This window comes from Molossus molossus, unplaced genomic scaffold (assembly GCF_014108415.1).
Source record: "Molossus molossus isolate mMolMol1 unplaced genomic scaffold, mMolMol1.p scaffold_m16_p_14, whole genome shotgun sequence".
Classification (NCBI taxonomy): Eukaryota; Metazoa; Chordata; class Mammalia; order Chiroptera; family Molossidae; genus Molossus; species Molossus molossus.
In genome coordinates this window covers 5,191,685-5,209,889 of record NW_023425349.1, presented here as the reverse complement: position 1 = coordinate 5,209,889, position 18,205 = coordinate 5,191,685, and the positions used below count along the sequence as shown (strand labels likewise).

The 18,205-nt window shown below is 58.5% G+C and overlaps 1 protein-coding gene across 1 annotated transcript in view; it reads left to right on the top strand.

Moving 5' to 3' along the window:
- The window catches only part of HMCN2 (hemicentin 2), a 143,752-nt gene that overhangs the window by 91,806 nt on the left and 33,741 nt on the right, over positions 1-18,205 (top strand). The window contains exons 49-66 of the mRNA XM_036261616.1: positions 164-355; positions 1,194-1,367; positions 1,466-1,579; positions 2,105-2,247; positions 2,888-3,038; positions 4,387-4,605; positions 5,957-6,070; positions 6,442-6,629; positions 7,318-7,414; positions 8,225-8,386; positions 8,524-8,637; positions 9,542-9,744; positions 10,396-10,477; positions 11,991-12,122; positions 16,600-16,743; positions 16,824-16,983; positions 17,071-17,195; positions 17,606-17,789. Of these exons, the coding sequence (XP_036117509.1) occupies positions 164-355; positions 1,194-1,367; positions 1,466-1,579; positions 2,105-2,247; positions 2,888-3,038; positions 4,387-4,605; positions 5,957-6,070; positions 6,442-6,629; positions 7,318-7,414; positions 8,225-8,386; positions 8,524-8,637; positions 9,542-9,744; positions 10,396-10,477; positions 11,991-12,122; positions 16,600-16,743; positions 16,824-16,983; positions 17,071-17,195; positions 17,606-17,789 (2,698 nt within the window). The remainder of the gene's footprint in view (positions 1-163; positions 356-1,193; positions 1,368-1,465; positions 1,580-2,104; positions 2,248-2,887; positions 3,039-4,386; positions 4,606-5,956; positions 6,071-6,441; positions 6,630-7,317; positions 7,415-8,224; positions 8,387-8,523; positions 8,638-9,541; positions 9,745-10,395; positions 10,478-11,990; positions 12,123-16,599; positions 16,744-16,823; positions 16,984-17,070; positions 17,196-17,605; positions 17,790-18,205) is intronic.

Here is an 18,205-nt window from a genome sequence, read left to right as displayed (position 1 = left end):
GCCAGGCTTGCTGGCTGCTTCTGTGTCTTGCCTGCTGCTTGGACCTCTGGACTGAGATGGAAAACCCATGTCCCCCACCCCTTCCTGCAGCAGCCTCGACCTCTGCTCCAACATGGTCAAATCCTGCTGAACTGTCTTTCCTGCCCCTCTCCTCTGCGTGCAGGCCACCCACAGCCCCAGGTCACGTGGTTCAAAGATGGCCGACCCCTGGCTGGTGGAGACACCCACCTCCTCTCTCCAGACGGAACCCTTCTGCAGCTCCTCCAGGCCAACCTGTCGAGTGCCGGCCACTACTCCTGCATCGCGGCCAACGCCATGGGGGAGAGGACCAAACATTTCCAGCTGAGCGTCCTGGGTAAGGGCTGGCCCTCTCCTGGCCATCCTGGGTGCTGGCAGGAGGCAGCACCAAGGTGACCTGAGTGGCAACGTCCCACAGAGCATTCGACTGGTTTTTCTCCCACTTCTCCAAGCCCAACAACAACAACAATAATAACAGTGGCTCTATTGCTTGCACATCTGTCAGAGGACAGGCATTTGGACAGGCCTTGTTGGTTGAATCTTCACGACAACCCTAGGAGGTGGGTGAGACGTTTGTCCCCATGTCACGGATGAAGCTCTGTGGCTTGGAGAGATGACGAGACTCCTTCCAGGCCGCCCATCTCCCGAGGACGCAGCACCACCTGTCATGTTAGGCTGGATAACGGTTAGAAAGTGCGAGGGACAGACTGGCCGCGTAAATCTTTTGTGAAAGTGCTGGTGGTGATGGAGCCCCCGCGGGGGCGGAAGGAGGACGTTTCGGGACCAGTGGGAGCTGTTCTCTCAGCAGGGAACAGAACACTCTGCCTCCCCGCCCGCCCTCCACTCAGGGAGTGGCACCAGTTGGAAACGCAACCGGAACTGAGAAGCCTCTGGCTAAATTAGTAGAAACTCTGCATGTAAAGAGGCTGTTGGGGAGACTGAGGCAGAAACTGTCCAACTTCCCCTATGGTGTCGCTTAGGGGTAGACAGCTGGGGCCCTGGGTCACCAGTCGGGCTGCACCTGCTTGAGCTCCTCTGAGACTCAGTTTCCCTTCTGTGTCATGCAAACAGCAATAGCACGGTGGCTCAGCACCGAGGGTCTGAGGATTTCCTGGGTCCTCACGCCCAGGGCTGGGCTCTCTGTTCATGGGCACCCTCCCGGTCTCCCGTCACAGTGTTCCCCACCATCCTGGGGGTGACCGAGGACAGCGCAGACGAAGAGGTGACTGTGACCATCAACAACCCCATATCTCTGATCTGCGAGGCACTGGCCTTCCCTCCCCCCACCATCACCTGGATGAAGGACGGGTCCCCGTTTGAGGCCTCGAACAACATCCAGCTGCTCCCAGGTGATGCCCCCTGTGGGGAGGGGCCAGGGGTCAGAGGGCAGGACTGGCGAGCCTGGGCTCATGCCTAGGGGTGACCCTGGCCACTGCCCCCCAAGCAGGCACCCATGGGCTGCAGATCCTGAATGCCCAGAAGGAAGACGCAGGCCAGTACACTTGCGTGGTCACCAGTGAGCTTGGGGAGGCCATGAAGAACTACCACGTGGAGGTCCTCAGTGAGTCGGGGACCTCAGGGCACTGGCCGGGTAGGCAGGAGGCGCTCAGTAACCCTGGGACACCAGCAGCAGGGCCATACTTGACACCCAGATGCTTCCATGTGGCTTGTCTCCTCCGATAGTCCCCAGGCAGCCGGGCCGGCTGGGTCATTCCCCATTTCAGGGCCAAGGACACTAGGAGGAAGGAACAGTGGGTTAGGACTCAGGCCACGTGGAAGCCCACACCCACTCCAGTCCCGGCTTCTTTTTGCCGTGATGCAACCAGAGGCTCCACAACTTGTGACCTGGGACCCCCAGAGATCACCCCAGGAAGTCCCCTGCTTCAGACCCTCCCAGTCCCGTAACCAGTGCTGACAAATGCTCTCGCCCCTAAGTTACCAGCCCCAGGGGTAGCTCGGTGTCCAGGGCACCGTTCCCCCATCTCCTGAAGCAGCGCCCCACTTCTGGGCCTGCCCTGGGACCAGGCTGAGCGCAGTGCCAGTGCCCCGTCCCCAGGCCTGCCCCTCAGACGCCCCGTGTTTGCAGTCCCCCCTTCCATCTCCAAAGACGCCGCCATGGGGGAGGTCGGCGTGAAGGAAGTGAAGACCAAGGTCAACAGTACCTTGACCCTGGAGTGCGAGTGCTGGGCCTCTCCGCCACCTGCCATCAGCTGGTACAAGGACGGACAGGTGAGCTGGCCCCCGAGCAGCCTGAGGTCCTCTCCCCCGGCTCCCCCGGTTCTGCTTGGAACCTTCCAGTAAAGACAAAGTACCGGCCCAGAGCTGGCCTGGGCCCTGCCTCACCCTTTACATTTCATTTTTATTTATTTATTTTTATTATTCTTTTTTGTTAATCCTCACCCAAGGACATTTTTGCATTTATCTTCAGATAGAGTGGGAGGGAGAGAGGGAGGAAGAGAGGGAAAGAAACATCGATGTGAGAGAGATACATGGAGCGTTGCCACCCACACGACCCCAACCGGGGCCGGGGACAAACTGCCACCGAGGTACGTGCCCTTAGCAGGAACCGAACCCGGGTCTCTCTGATCCGTGGGCCGACGCTCTAACCGCTGAGCCAAACCAGCCAGGGCGCCCTTTACATTTTAATAGGAAATCCTGCTCTTTGTAGGGAATAAGACTCATGAACAGTCAACTCTATGTTCACCCGCTCGGTCCTCTTACAATGTTTAAGTTATATGGATTTGGTTTTACAAAGTTTTTCAGGCTGTCCTGTCATTTTGTTGTATTTTTTAAACTTTATTAAAATCGAAGTATAGTGCCGGGTGCTCCCCCGTTTGTGATCCCCGTTCCCCCTCTTGCCTCCCCCCAGCCCGTGACCCTCAGCGAGCGGCTCCGCATTCTGGGGGAAGGGCGGCTGCTTCAGATCCAGCCCACGAAGGTCTCGGATTCGGGGCGATACCTGTGCGTAGCCACCAATGTGGCTGGCGAGGATGACCAGGACTTCAACGTGCTCATCCAGGGTGTGTGGGGACGAGCAGGGTCTGGCGGGGGCAGGGACAGAGGGACTGGGGGCGGCATGGCTGGGGGTGGGTAGTGTCTGCATCTGGAGTAGCCAGGCAGGAAGCTCTGTTCCAGCTGTCGGACCCCTTTCTCACCACCATGTGGCACGTCTGACCCCAGACGCCTGGCCTCGGCTCTTCCATTAACTGACTTCGTGACCCGGGGACATCACTGCCCCCTACGCCTTAGCTTTGCCTTTGTAGAGTGTGGATGATTGAAGGAGGGGGCCTTGGGTGGCCCCTGAGTTCTAAAAGCCCGTGACTTTATTCCTCAGTGCTCCACCAAACACAGGCTAATGCCAGTATCTGGCTTCCACCTGGAAAATACCCCCGGTCCCAAGAAGTCTTGTGTCCATTACACATGCGCCCCAGAGGGTAGGAACCTTCTTCTAGTGCCCAGCATAGTAATGGCTCAATAAACACTAGTTGAAGGGATGAGTGAATTTTATTTTATTGCATTTTTCTTTATTGAGTTGAGAGAGAGGAAGGGAGACAGAGACAGACACATTGATGAGAGGGAACATCGATTGGCCACCTCCTGCAAGCACCCCACTGGGGATCGGGCCCACAACCTGGGCATGTGCTCTGATCGGGAATTGAACTGATGACCTTTTGGTGCACGGGTCGACGTTCAACCACTGAGCCACACCAGCAGGGCTGAGCCACACCAGCAGGGCGGGATGCATACGTTTTAAAAATGCTTTGATTGCCCAGCAGTGTGGCTCAATGGGTTGAGCATCTATCCATGTACCAGGAGGTGGCTGGTTGATTCCTGGTCAGGGCGCTTGCCGGGTTGCAACTAGATGCCCAGTAGGGGGCGTGCAGGAGGCAGCTGGTCGAGGTTTCCCTCTCACATCGATGTTTCCATCTCTCTCTCTTTCCCTTCCTCTCTCTGAAATCAATAAAAACATATTTTTAAAAAAATGCCTTGACTGCCCTGGCCAGTTTATTAGGTCAGCAGTAGAGCATCGGCCCACAGACCAAAGAGTTGCAGGTTCAATTCTGGCCAAGGGCACGTACCTCGGTTGTGGTTCATCCCGGGCCCTGGTTAGGGTCATGTGGGAGGCAACCAGTCGATGTGTCCCTCTCACGTCGATGTTTCTCTCTCCCTCCCACTCTATCTGAAGATAAATAGAAAAATATTCTCAGGTGAGAATTAAAAAAAAAACAAAACGCCTTGACCTATAGGATTAGCTCAAATGCTGCAATATCTAGTCTGGGGGGAGGCTAGGGTGGGAGATTCTTTGAACAGAGGTGCTTCTCCATCCCTCTACTGTGTGTCGTAATGGCTTTGTCACCCCCACCCCAGTGCCCCCCATATTCCAGAAGGTGGGTGATACCAGCGCAGCCTTTGGAATCCTGTCCCAGGAGGAGGAGGTCCGGGGTGGGGTGACAGAATACCAGGAGATCGTGGAGAACAACCCCGCATACCTGTACTGCGACACCAACGCGGTACCACCCCCAGAGCTCACCTGGTACAGGGAGGACCAGCCCCTCTCGGCCACGGACGGGGTGTCTGTCTTGCAAGGTAGGCTGAGCTGCACAGAGAAGCCGGGTCCTTTGCAGGCAGGGGCCAGGGTCATACATCAGAGCCGGACCCCCGCACTGCCTTTCTCCAAGTCCTCTGAGCTCTCAGGGGTGCTGCTTGCCGTGTGACCGTGGGCGGGGCCTGTGAGCCCTCTGGACCTGAGCTGTCCTCTGTGAGTGGGGCTAGACGTTCTCTGGGCTTCAGGATCCGCGATGTCCTGATAATCAGCCGAAGCTGGTGCCTTTCTTGGAGGGGAGCCGCTTCTTTATTAATGGGCCGTGACCCCGAAAGTGGAAGAACCTCTCCCCGGGGTCCCAGCCCCTGGGGGAGACCAGAACTGGGAGAAATTCTAGGCAGAGCCCTGCAGTGCCTCACAGCCGGGGGTTCGGTCGCCCCAGGTCCTGCCAGGCTTGGCCAGCGCTGGGGCTGGGGGGAGGGGCGGGAGGGATGAGCTGGGTGCATGGGCACTGGAGAGCAGGGTCACTCCAGGGTCTGACTTGGGCTCTTGCAAAAAGTGACCTCTTGGAGATCTAAGAGAGCAACGCTTACTGAAGGCTGTTTGCTCGACAGAAACCCCTGGACTGACCCCTTCCCCTGCCCTCTGACCTGGACACTCACCCCAGGCCTGGGTACACAGTGAGCTCAGTCACATGCTGAACCCTGGCCACAGCCACTGACCTCCCAGTCCTAGCCATGAACCTTCCACCCCACCATTGACCTCTGATCCCAAGCACTCAGATTAACCTCACACGTAAGTGACCCGACTGTGGCCACTCCCTCCTGAATCATGACCACTGTCCCCTGCTTTCAACCCTGGTCACAAGCCTCCCACAGCCTGGGCCAGCAAGCCTCCAACGCACAATGTGAGCACACAGTGACCCTAACTTGGCCCCTGCTAGTGACCAGCTCCAGCCACCCCCAAGAGGCCAGGGTCTGGCCCTGGCTGGCTGTAGACCACAGAGGGTCCCAGGTGACATCCCCCAGGGACCCCCACCTCCAACCAGCACAGCCCAGAGCTGGCTCTCTGCCTCCGAAGAGCCTCTGCCCGACTCTCTGGACTGGCCTGCTGCCCTCATCGAGGAGCTGGGCTCAGCTCTGCTGGTCGTCTTGGGAAGCCTCAGTTTTTCCAGCTGTGAGATGGGTGTTTTCAGCACACAGGCAGAGAGCCCGGCACGCAGCAGCCTCGCTGTGCCTGGCTTGGTGCCCAGTGAGCTGGGCAGGGAAGGCAGTCTCTCCATGTCCCAGATGAGGTGGCGGGTGGGGGCGGGGAGGTGATGTGTCCCAGGTCCCTTCCATAGGAAGGAGCAGGTGTCCTTGCCTTTGCTCAGGCCTCCGTCCCCGTGTCCCGCAGGAGGCCGGGTCCTGCAGATCCCCCTGGTTCGCGCAGAGGATGCCGGGAGGTACTCGTGCAAAGCCTCCAACGAGGTGGGCGAGGACTGGCTGCACTACGAGCTGGTGGTGCTGAGTGAGTGGCCGGCTGGGGGTGGGTGTCTCAGTCTGCAGCCCCGCCAGGGCCTCCCCCGAGGGGGTCGCGTTCAGTCTGGCAGCACTAGCTTGATAATGCAGGGGTTACGAGCTTGGGCTCTGAAACCAGACAGGACTGGGCTCAAACTCCAAGTGAGCTGCTTCCCAGCTGTCTGGCTTCAGCAATTCATAGCCCTCTCTGTGCCCCCGATTCCTTAGCTGAAGCAGGGCTGGGGGGGGGGGTTGGCGAGCAGATACAAGGAGCCCTGGCCAGTGCCTGGCACCGTGCTCTGCCCTCCACACCTCCCCCCACACCCAGGGACCTTTCCCTGGGAGGCTGCCTGCTCCTCACCCTCCCCTCCCTCACCCCAGCCCCACCTGTGATCCTGGGTGACACAGAGGAGCTGGTGGAGGAGGTGACCGTCAATGCCAGCAGCACGGTCAGCCTGCAGTGTCCAGCCCTGGGCAACCCCGTGCCCACCATCTCGTGGCTCCAGAACGGGCTGCCTTTCTCCTCGAGCCCACGGCTGCAGGTCCTGGAGGACGGGCGAGTCTTGCAGGTCAGGGCGTCCCCCGGCTTGCACGGCAGCTGCCGCGACACGGTCCTGCTCGTCTGGGCCCAGGAGCTGTCTGGTGGGGGCTAATGAGGCTCTTTGCCTGAGAGCGGAGCGCCTGGGATTTCATTCCACCCCCTGAATTCTGTATTCAACCCACCACAGTGCGCCCTGCGGGCAGGCGGGGCCGCACGTGACCCCTGGAAATTCTAGTGATGTCTGAAAAGGACGCGCGTGAATGCCACCTTAGAGCCCAGCTCGGCACAGGGCCGCCTTCCCTGGGAATGCCACCTGACACGAAGCCGTGCCTAGCTCCTGGGACCTGGGGCAGCACCTCGGCCACCCAGCATCTAGACACAGCCGCAGGGGCCCCTGGAGACACACAGCGCAGGGCTGCCCTCCTCGGGGCTGGGAGACTGCTGTCACCATCTCCTTCGCTGTAGGGAATCACCCAGCCCAGCCTCACACTCCCCTCCTGCGTGGCACAGAGAGCCCTAGATGGCGTGGGGTGTGTGTGCCCATCAGTGGCGCCCCTAAGCTCCGCTCCCTGTAGACACAGGTGGCCTCTGAGGGCTCCTCTGCCGCCTGCCGTGCCTGGTATGGTGGACGGAGCCCTCCCAGTGGTTCCTCGGGAGGGGGTCCACGGCCATCAGGCCTGTGGCCTCTCCCAGACACCACCTCTCTGCGCCCACAGGTTTCCACGGCAGAAGTGGCGGACGCTGCCAGCTACATGTGTGTGGCCGAGAACTCGGCAGGCTCCGTGGAAAAGCTCTTCACACTCAGGGTGCAAGGTGAGCGGGGCTGCACGGGGGCCCCAGGGCCCCGCCAAGGAAGGCTGGTGCTCTGGGCTGCTGCACCTGCTCCGAATGAACCGGGAATGAACCGTGCAGGCAGACAGCACCTCGTCCCGCCCCTGTGTCCCAGGTCCGAGGCTGTCCCCAGAGCTTAGGGATCCTGGCCTGGCACCAGCCACGTCCCAGTGCAGAGAGCCTTTGGGGGGCCCTGGTCACTAAGAGCCATCCCCAGATGATTTTAAGCAACTCTGGAAATGGTCAGGGAAAGGCTCCCCTGAGGCCTTACAACACCATTATTAAGTGCTTACTGTGTACCTGGCCTGGGGCTGACTCCTTCCAGCAGAGCTAGGGGGTAACCCGATCCCACAGCTTTGGAAACACAGGCCACCCCGTGGGGGTCTCACCACCCAGAGCTGGCCTTCCTGACCGCTGCATTCTTGTGAGGCAGGAGCCTTAGGAGTGTGAGTTCTGCCTCCAGATGTGGGCAGCTGTGGCCTCAGGAGCAGAGAGGGGTGACTTGAGCCCTGGAGATCTGGGACTCAAACCTGAGCTGACATTTTCGCTCTGCCACTGACTAGCTGAGTGGCCTTGGAAAAGTGACGCTCCCTCTCTGCTCTCCAAGGCCCGTGCTCTTGTCTGCGACTTAGTGATGACAGGCAGGGGCTCCTGCATGCCGTCGTCTGACGGTGCGCCCAGGGAAAGCACCCGCCCGGAGCTGTGAAGGCCCATGTTTCACTCTGGACCCTCTGCTCCCCTGCCGGGATGCGTTCTCAAGTGTCTTTCTTATCCCGGTGGCCACGGGGACAGTGCCACCCCAAATCGCAGGCCTGAACTCGGAGCAGGTCACCGCCATCCTCAATAGCAGCGTCTCCCTGCCCTGTGACGTCCGTGCTCACCCGAGCCCCGAGGTCACGTGGTACAAGGACAGCCAGGCCCTCTCCCTGGGAGAAGACATCTTCCTCCTGCCTGGTGGGTAAACTGAGGCTTGGGGTCCTGCTCTGTGGCGACCGGACTGGGAGTCTGGGAGGGCATTAGGATTGGGGACGTGGACCGGAGGCCAGCCCGTTTGCTGGTGCAAGGGGCTGACTCGCCACCCCCTACGGCAGGCACCCACACACTGCAGCTGGCCCGGGCACAGCCATCAGACTCCGGGACGTACGTGTGTGAGGCCCTCAACGCCGCCGGCCGAGACCAGAAGCTGGTGCAGCTGAGCGTGCTGGGTACGTCCTGTCTGTCTCCCCACCTGCGTCATCCCCGCTCCTTCGATCGCCCCGCAGCCCCACACCCCTCAGGCAGCACAGGAAAGGGCCCTGGGGAGCAAGGGGGGCCGAGCCCTCCTGCAGTGATGGCCCCCAGGCAGCACAGTGGTCGAGGTCAGGGCTGTGGAGTTGGATGCACTTGGGTTTGAAACTCAGCTGCACTTGCTCTGTGACCTTGGGCAAGTCATGCCCCTCTCTGAGCCTCAGGTCTCTCGTCTGTAGGTGACAGTTGGTACAGGGAGTAAGTGATGGTGTGTGAGCCCCATGCCTGGTGCAGTGAGCTCTGCGGTGGGGGAGGGGAGGGCCCTTCCTGAGCACACGGCTCTGGGGCTTGGAGCCTGGTCCAGGGCTCCTGGTCTTCAGAGTCCTCTTGCGGAAACTGGCCCAAGATGTCATGAGCCAGAACTCACTGGAAGGTCCTTTCTAGCCCTGGGGCTGGTCCATTAATTTGTGTGTGTTCACCTGCTATGCCATGGACACTGTGCCAGGTCCTGTGGGCTCACAGCTGGGGATGAGGGCTTCTCCATTGGTTTACTGGAGGGACAGGGGCTGTGGAGATCCCCACAGAGGGTTCTAACACAGCTGGGGCCTGCCTTGCGTAGGAAGGAGCCCAGGAGGGTCAGAGCACCTCCCCCATCCAGGAGGCTGAGGCCCAGAGAGAGCAGGAGGTTTTCCCCAGGTCACCCCGCAGGTCCTTGGCATGTGGCATAAATTCTCTTCCACTGACTCCCTGGGTCTGTGCCATCCCCTGGGTGGGGTCTACTGTGTGACCCCTGTGGGCCTCCATAGGCTGCTTACCTGTGGCTGGGGCCGGGGGGGACAAAGGGAAGGCCCAGCACCTGACTCCGCTTGCTCTCTGCCCCAGTTCCCCCCACCTTCAGGCAGCCTCCTAGTGGCCCCCAGGATGGGTTCCTGGTGAGGGCAGGGGACAAGGCCATTCTGAGCTGTGAGACAGACTCGTTCCCCGAGCCAGCCGTGACCTGGTACAAAGACGGGCAGCCCCTGGTCCTGGCACAGCGGACCCAGGCTCTGCAGGGTGGGCAGAGGCTGGAGATCCTGGATACCCAGGTGAGCAACCCCGTGGTGTGGGCAGCCGCGGGCGGCCGTGCAATGTCACCTGGCCCTGGTGGGCAGCTGTGGCAGGGGGTGGGGGCTGCTGCCTCCTCAGCCTGCGAGACCCTGAAACGAGTCAACCGGCAGCCTCTGGGGCTGCGGAGTGTGAAGAGCACAGGACTCCACCCTGACTCACGGAACAACCTCGAGCGGGTCCCTTCTCCGCCGCCCGCCTCGGTTTCCCCAAGATCTAGAAGCTTTTCCCAGGCCCTTCTAGTTATGACTTTCTGGGGGTCGGTTGTGCCCACCCTCCCTGGTGGGGAGTAGATTCACAGTGTTTGTTGGATGTTTGCTGCTTCGCTGGAAATACCTGCTGGGCTCCTCCCTCCTGGCTCGGCCTCACCCACAGCGAGGGGCTGTTTCCTCCGGGCGTGGCTGATGGGAAGGCGGGGGCGGGCGTCTGGAGCCTGTGCCCTCACCTTCCATGAGCCTCTTGCTTCTTGAGGCTCCTGGGGAAAGTCAGAGGGTCAGTTGTCCCCTTGACTTCCTAAGCAGGACCAGCCTATTTGGCGAGCCCCTGCTCTGGAAGGTTCTGGGACCTGCATGTTTGGGGGAGCCCTAGGAACCCCAGCGCCCTGCACACTGTCACCACGCTCTCTGCCCCAGGTGTCAGATAAAGGTCTGTACAGCTGTAAGGTCAACAACGCGGCTGGAGAGGCCATGCGGACGTTCGTCCTCACTGTCCAGGGTAAGCCGGGGACCAGCCTGCGGGCGTTGCCATGGCACCCTTAGCAATGCCCGGGGCTGCCAAGGATGGGAAGGGCAGTAGCTGGAAACAGGTGGGGCTGCCCGGTGTTGAGGGGACAAGATCTGGCTTGAAAAGGGCAGGATTGGAATAAGACTTGCCGTGGGAACCCAGTAGAAGGCTTTGGCCCTCTGAGCCTCAGGTTTATCTTCCGTAAGAGAGGCTAAAGGTACCTGCCTGCTAGGTACACAGGAAGAACTCGATCGATGGACGTCCATGACCTGTATCCATACATTGCTGGGCACAGGGCCTGGCACGTGAGCACTGGGATGGGAGCCTTCAGAGATCAGACACTGGGGCGGCCTAGGGCCATGTCACCCTCGTCTTGAACACTGAGGGGGCCTCTCCCATCAGCCCAAGGCTGCAACATAGATGGCATTTGACTGGGTGTGGCTCAAGCTGGGGATGAGGGGGAGCCTGTTGGAGCTGGCTAGGTAAGCAAGGGATGAAGTCTTGGCCAGATTTTCTCAGGGACAGATATTGTGTCAGTTAGAGTATAAACTCAGCTGTGTAACAAAAAGACCCCAAAATACAGTGGATTAAATGAGAGAAATCTGCCCCTCTTATCCATAAACTCAGAGGTGAGTGTCTAAACTGGGGGTTGGCTGGGCTCCATGTGGAAATTTAGGGGCCCAGGATCCTTCCATCTTGTTGCTCTCTTACCCCCCTAGGGTGTTGTCCCTGTCCATGTGGTGGAAACTGGGACACATTGCATTCTGTCCCAGCCCACAGGAAGCAGAAAAGGGCAGGAGTAGAATTGTCCCCTTTGCTTGTATCCCATTGGGTGAGAAAGGCAACTGGCCACAGAAAGCTGCAAGGGAGTCTGGAAAATGTAGTTTCTACTTGAGCAACCATGTGCTCAGCTAAAATTGCTGTGCAAGATGGAGAGGACAGGTTGGGCGGACACCAGCTATTGGCCACAAATGGCAAAGCAGCAGCGCCCCCAGCAGGGGAGTAGTGGAAGGATCCAACCCTGAGCCATACTGAATACCATTGTTAAAAATTATTGATAATTCAAAGTTCAGCCCCTTCTCCTGATGGCTGCCTGAATGAATGGTGGGCAGGAGGGAAGCTCTGGTCCCTGAGGGCAAAGACAGTTCATCCTCAGCACCGCCATCTCTGTTCCACTGGTGGTGGCTGCCTGCGGGCCGTGACTTCCTCCTGGCTGAGCAGGAGAGTTGGATTGATCAGTGACGGTGGTCCCGACATAGACTAAGAACTGCAGGTGCATGAGCCAAGCATTTGCCATCCTCTGGCTAAGCGGGCCTCCTGGACTCTGCTCTGCAGATGTTTGGGAACAGCCAGCTGCTGGTTCTGTTTGTGAATAAAGCAGCGCACACCTCCACCAGTGGTCAGTTCCTAGCCACAGGGATGGGCTTTCTCGAACATCCCTGATCTGCCCGAGAGGAAGGGAGGGCAGAGTCGAGATTCTGAGAATCCGGCTTTTCTCCTGCAGTGCCACCGACGTTTGAGAACCCCAAGATGGAGAAGGTGAGCCAGGTGGCTGGGAGCCCCCTGGTCCTGACCTGTGATGTGACTGGGGTCCCCGCCCCCACTGTCACTTGGCTGAAGGATAGAATGCCCGTGGGTGAGTGCGTCGGATCCTTCTTATCTTTTTAGTGCTAAATATTGCTTTTAATGGAATGACGGTGGAAGCCAAAGGGAGCTGTTGGCCCTTGGAATCCAAACATTGGAAACCGGGCTCACGGGGACGCGAAGGCTCCCTGTGTAGGTGCCCACGGTCAGACGGAAATGCAGGGTGGCTGCTGAGGGCCGAGCCGGCCCAACCCTGGGCCTGGTCCTTCTCCGGGAACTCTTTTGTCTTGGCACGGCTGTTGGCCATCTCCATTCAGGCCTTCGCCCTTGCCCCTTGTCTTCCTCTCCTCTACCCATCTGCTGGCCAGTCAGAGGCTCTCTGGTGCCAGCCCACTGCTCCCCACCCAAACCTTCCCCGTTCCAGATGCCACTGTCCACCTGGGCCCGGGCAGCAGCTCCACCTGGGCTCCTGGGCCCACTCCAGGCCCCTGGGCAGGCTCCACACAGGGCAGAAGGGCCGCAACGTGCAGCTCTGAGTGGGTCATTCGTCAGAATCTTTTCATGGCTGTAACCCTCAGAACCAGAGCCTGCAGGGCCGGGCGCCACCCACCTCGCCCTGCGCCCTGCGCCCTGCGCCCTGCGCCCTGCCCACTCCGGACAGACCCAGCTGACCTTGGCTCCTCACACATGTGCTCGGATCCCCCACAACTACTTTATAATAATCCTCATCTGAGGATATTTTTCCATTTATCTTCAGATAGAATGGGAGGGAGACAGAGAGAGAGAAAGAAACATCGATGTGAGAGAGAGAGACATCGACTGGCTGGCTCCCGCACGACCCCAACCAGGGCCAGGGACGAACCTTAACCGAGGTACAGTCCCTTGACCAGAATCAAACCTGTGTCTCTTTGGTCTGCGGGCCTACGCTCTAAACACTGAGCCAAACTGGCCAGGGCATGAAATTTAATTCTTTTTCCATTCTTTTATGTGGCTGAGTATTCCATTTTGTGGATGTCCCATCTTCTTTATCCGTGCGTCAGGTGGTGGACAACTGGGCGGGTCCCCTTTGGCGGGATGACTAGTTGCGGAGAACGTCCGTGTCCGAGTGTGTGTGTCCTGTGCTTTCCTTCCTCGGGCTCCTACCTGGGCGTGGGTTGCTCCGGGCCCTGTTCCCTCTTGCCTCCAGCTCTTGGCTCTCTGCTTCCTCCCTGCAGCACCCACCCGGACCCCCTTATCCACCTCCACTTCCACCTGGCTGATTCATACGCACTTTCAGGTCTCAGCTGAGACACCTCCTCCAGAAGGCCCGCCTGACTGCTCCTGGCTCCGTCAGGGGCTTCCCCGGGCAGCCGCGCAGGATGGGGCCTGGTTCACAGTCTCTGATGCACTGCGAGCTCCTTGAGGACAGGGACTGTTTTCTCATCTTTGATTCCCGCGCTCGGTTGGACATCTATTAGTGGCTCAGTGTTGTGGTGAAGGGCTGGCCGGACATGATCTGGGTGAGGACGGATCGGGCTGGGCTGGCGAGTTAGAGGAGGCTTCGGGGCAGAGGCACAGCTGCAGAGAGGGAAGGGGGGCATTGTAGGCTGGGGTGGGCATGCAGCCTGATCTGAGGCCCAACGGGGACCCCTAGCTGACCTGCGTCAGGGTCAGCGAGTGGCTGGTTCACCGTGTTCAGAAGCCTTGACCAGTGGGAGGGGCGGGGTGGCGCTGGAGGGAAGCGGGGGGTTAAGTGGGCCGTAGAGGTGACTGAAAGTGGAGCAAGTCCCAGATACTAAAGGAAGTGGGACTTCCGGTCAAGACTGCGGGTAGGTAAACGCGGTATCCGTCCTCCCACAACCACATCAAAGTTACAACTAAGCTACAGAACAACCATCATTCAGAACCGCCTGAAATCAAGCCGAATGGAAGTCCTACAACTACGGAATTAAAGCAGCAGCCACATGGAGACTGGTAGGAGGGGCGGAGGGGCTGGTCCCACCCACGTGTGGTGGATAAAATCAGGAGGACACCTCGGCTGGGAAGGTCCTCCCTAAGGACTGAAGGGTCCCTGCCCCACACCAGGTGCCCCGCTCAGGGTTCCAGTGCCAGGAAGAGAATCCCCATCACTTCTGGCTGGAAAAACCAGCGGGAACTGAGGCTCAGGGAGGCTGAGGCGGCTGGAGCCCCAGGCAACTCCTCTTAAAGGGCCCGCGCACGGACTTACCGGACTCTCTCCCTCTAAGCTTGGAGGGGAGGCAGCTCGAGGGGCACCAGAGCCATACAGGGAAGAACTGAGCTGTTTGGCACTGGAGCGAGGGCTGGAGAGGGGGCTTTCTTGGGGACAAACGTGCTGTCAGAGGCCTTTGTTCCTTTGGTGAGCCCTTCCCGGGGTGGCAGACAGTCGCCATATCTGGGACTCCAGCAACCTGGCTCACACTGGTTGCCCCGCCCTGGTGATTCCCTGAGGCCCCGCCCCACCCAACTTTCAGGCCCACCCAAGCTGTTGCCACTTATTTAACCATAGGATTGGCCTGTCTTGGATCCTGCTTCAGGTTTTTCCTAAATTCTTTCCAACAAGCAGCATCTGGTCTCAGCTAGCCTCATACCTCTCGTTAAGTAATACACAGAAACAAACACACACAGGGAGGCAGCCAAAATGAGGAGACAAAGAAACAGGTCCCAAATGAAAGAACAGAACAAAACCCCAAGAAAAGAACTAAGCGAAATGGAGATAAGCAACCTAACAGATGCTGAATTCAAAATAGTGCTTATAAGGATGCTCAATGAACTTAGTGAGAACCTCAGCAAACTTAGTGAGGGCCTCAAGAGCATAAAAAGGGACCAGTCAGAAATGATAAATGCACAGTCAGAAATGAAGGAGGCATTAACTGAAATAAAGAATAATTTACACAGATTCAATAGTAGAGTAGGTAAAGCCAAGAAGCAAACCATCGATTTGGAATATAAGGAAGCAAAAAACGCCCAATCAGAACAACAAAAAGAAAAAAGAATCCAAAAAAATGAGGATAGCCCTGGCCAGTTTGGCTCAGCGGTTAGAGCGTAGGCCTGCGGTCCGGAGAGACCCGGGTTCGGTTCCCGCTAAGGGCACGTACTTCGGTTGCAGTTTGTCCCTGGCCCTGGTTGGTCGTGCGGGTGGCAGCCACTCGATGTGTCCCTTCACGTCGATGTTTCTCTCTCTCTCTCCCTTCGTCTCTCCCTCCCAGTCTATCTGTACAAAAAATGGAAAAATATCCTTGGGTGAGGATAAAAAAAAAAAAAAAAAAATAATGAGGATAGTTTAAGGAGCCTCTGGGACAACTTCAAGCGTGCCAACATTCGCATCTTGGGGGTGCCAGAAGGAGAAGAGAGAGAACAAGAAATTGAAAACCTGTTTGAAACAATAATGGCAGAAAACTTTCCTAACTTGGTGAAGGAAACAGACATACAAGCCCAGGAAGCACAGAGAGTCCCAAACAAGATGAACCCCAAGAGACCCACACCAAGACACATCATCATCGAAATGCAAAAGGTTCAAGACAAATAGAGAATCTTAAAAGCAGCAAGAGAAAAGCAGCTAGTTACCTACAAGGGAGTTCCCATAAGGCTGTCAGCTGATTTCTCAAAAGAAACTTTGCAGGCCAGAAGGGAGTGGCAAGAAATATTCAGAGTGATGAAAAGCAAGAACCTACAACCAAGATCACTCTATCCTGCAAAGCTGTCATTTAGAATTGATGGCCATATAAAGAGTTTCCCAGACAAGAAAAAGTTAAAGGAGTTCATCACCACCAAACTGTTATTATATGAAATGATGAAGGGTCTTTTTGAAGAAAAAGATAAAATATATGAACAAACAAAATGGCAGTGAATACATATCTATCAACAATGGAATCTACAAACAAAATGAACAGGCAGAACAGAAACATTCTCATAGATCTCATAGATACAGAGAACATTTTGTTGGTTGCCAGATGGGAGGGGGGTTGGAGGAATGGGTGAAAAAGGTGAAGGGATTAAGAAGTACAAATTCATTGCTAGACTGACAAACCTCAATGGGAAAGGGGTTGGGAGGTGGGAAAAAATAAACCAAAGATCTTATATGCATAACCAATGGACACAGACAACAGTGTGGGAAAAGGTGGGAGGGGGGCTGGAGTGGGGAGGAGGGGGTCAATGGGGGAAAAATGAGGAACATCTGTAATACATTCTACATTCAACAATAAAGATTAAAAATTTTTTAAAATAATTAAAAAAAGGAAGTGGGGTCCCTTGGGAAACAGGGAGAGCTGTAAGGAACAGAACAAAGGCCAGGCTGAAGAAGGTCATGATGTAGACGGCAGGAGGCCCTGCCTCTGTCTGGGTCTCAGTTTCCCTATGAACACAAGAAGGGGGTGAGTGGTTCTAGGGTTCCTGGGGTCTTTCCAGCTTTGTGAGATGGGGGCAGGACACCTTCTCAGGGAGTCACATGACTTTGTGTCTAGGCCCAGAGGCAGCACCTGGGGTGGTAGGTCTGTGCAGGTGACAGCCTGGCGTGCCCTTCTGTCCCACAGAGAGCAGCGTGGCACACGGCGTGGTCTCCCGGGGGGGCCGCCTCCAGTTGAGTCGCCTGCAGCCAGCCCAGGCTGGTACCTACACGTGCGTGGCTGAGAATGCCCAGGCCGAGGCCCGCAAGGACTTCATGGTGGCTGTGCTGGGTACGTGTCTCCCTGCGCCCTTCCCTGTGTCCCACCTCGTGCCTGCCCCTGCCCGGGCCTCACCACAGCCCCTGCCACAGTGGCCCCCCGGATCCGGAGCTCGGGTGCCACGCAGGAGCACAGCGTCCTGGAGGGGCAGGAGGTACAGCTGGACTGTGAAGCTGATGGGCAGCCGCCGCCTGAAGTGGCCTGGCTGAAGGACGGTGGCCCGCTGGGCCAGGGCATGGGCCCCCACCTCCGGTAAGGCCCGGCCTGTGCCCTCCCCGCCCCCGGCGGCAGGGCCTGCCAACCTCAGCACCTGCTCTCGGCTCGCCCTCCCCGCTGCAGGTTCTACCTGGACGGCAGCTCCCTGGTGCTGAAGGGCCTGAAGGCCTCGGACTCGGGCGCCTACACCTGCGTGGCCCACAACACGGCCGGGGAGGACGCCCGGCTGCACACCGTGAACGTGCTGGGTGAGCAGTGGGGGCGAGGAGAGGCGGGCCCTCCAGGACTGCAGCTACCCGCTGTCCGTCGTGGGTCCCCCCAGGCGTCTGGAGGGTGCTGCGAGTGTGGGGTTCGGGAGACCTGGGTCAAGCTTCACCTGCGCTGAGCCAGGCCACGGTGACCGCCCTGGGCCTCCGCCCCGTCCTCAGCCCAGGGGGCAGTGGGCGACTCAGGACAGGATGATGAGAGGGGAGCCGCAGAGCAGGGGGTGAGACTGTGCCCCCGGGCAGTGGCCTTCTTTCCTTCCCTCGGTGGATGTGCAAACGTCCAGGCATCGTGGCCGCCTCCGGGAACCTCCTTGGGAGAAGACCGCTGCCCTCCCCAGAACCACTCCCTAGACTCCCTCATGGCGCCCCCTTTTTTCTCTTCCCACCCCCAGTACCTCCCACCATCGAGCAGGGGACAGAGGGCACGGGGCCCCTGGTGCGCAGGGCTGGGGAGCTGGTGACGATGGCGTGCCCTGTGCGGGGCTCCCCCCCCATCCACATGAGCTGGCTCAAGGACGGCCTGCCCCTTCCGCTCTCCCAGCGCACCCAGCTCCACGGCTCGGGCCGCATCCTCAGGTAGGAGCCGCCCGGCCTGCTGGCCGCGGATCGCGCCCCAGACGCGCCTCTGGCAGCTCGGGCCTGCTGACCCCAGCGTAAGGGGCTTTCGGAGTGAGAGGCAGCAGGCATTTCTTGAGATCCTGAGAATCGTTGTTCGGGGCACGCTGATCCGGGCAGAACCCGGTGTTCAGATTAGAAGACCAAGGCCATGAGTGTTTACAGAAAGGGAGGTGGACCTGGTACCGCCACAGGAGGGCACTCGGCAGTGTCAGTTCTGGGCCGCGGTTTCCCTTTCCAGCAGGTGCTCACAGAACTGCTTTCTTGTTGTCCGTGCCAGCGGTTCTGCGGGCTGCATGGTACCGGGGCCACTGCAAAGGGTATCAGGCCCTGTTTGAACATTCCAAAGATCCGAGACATGCGGTGTGCCCGACGGC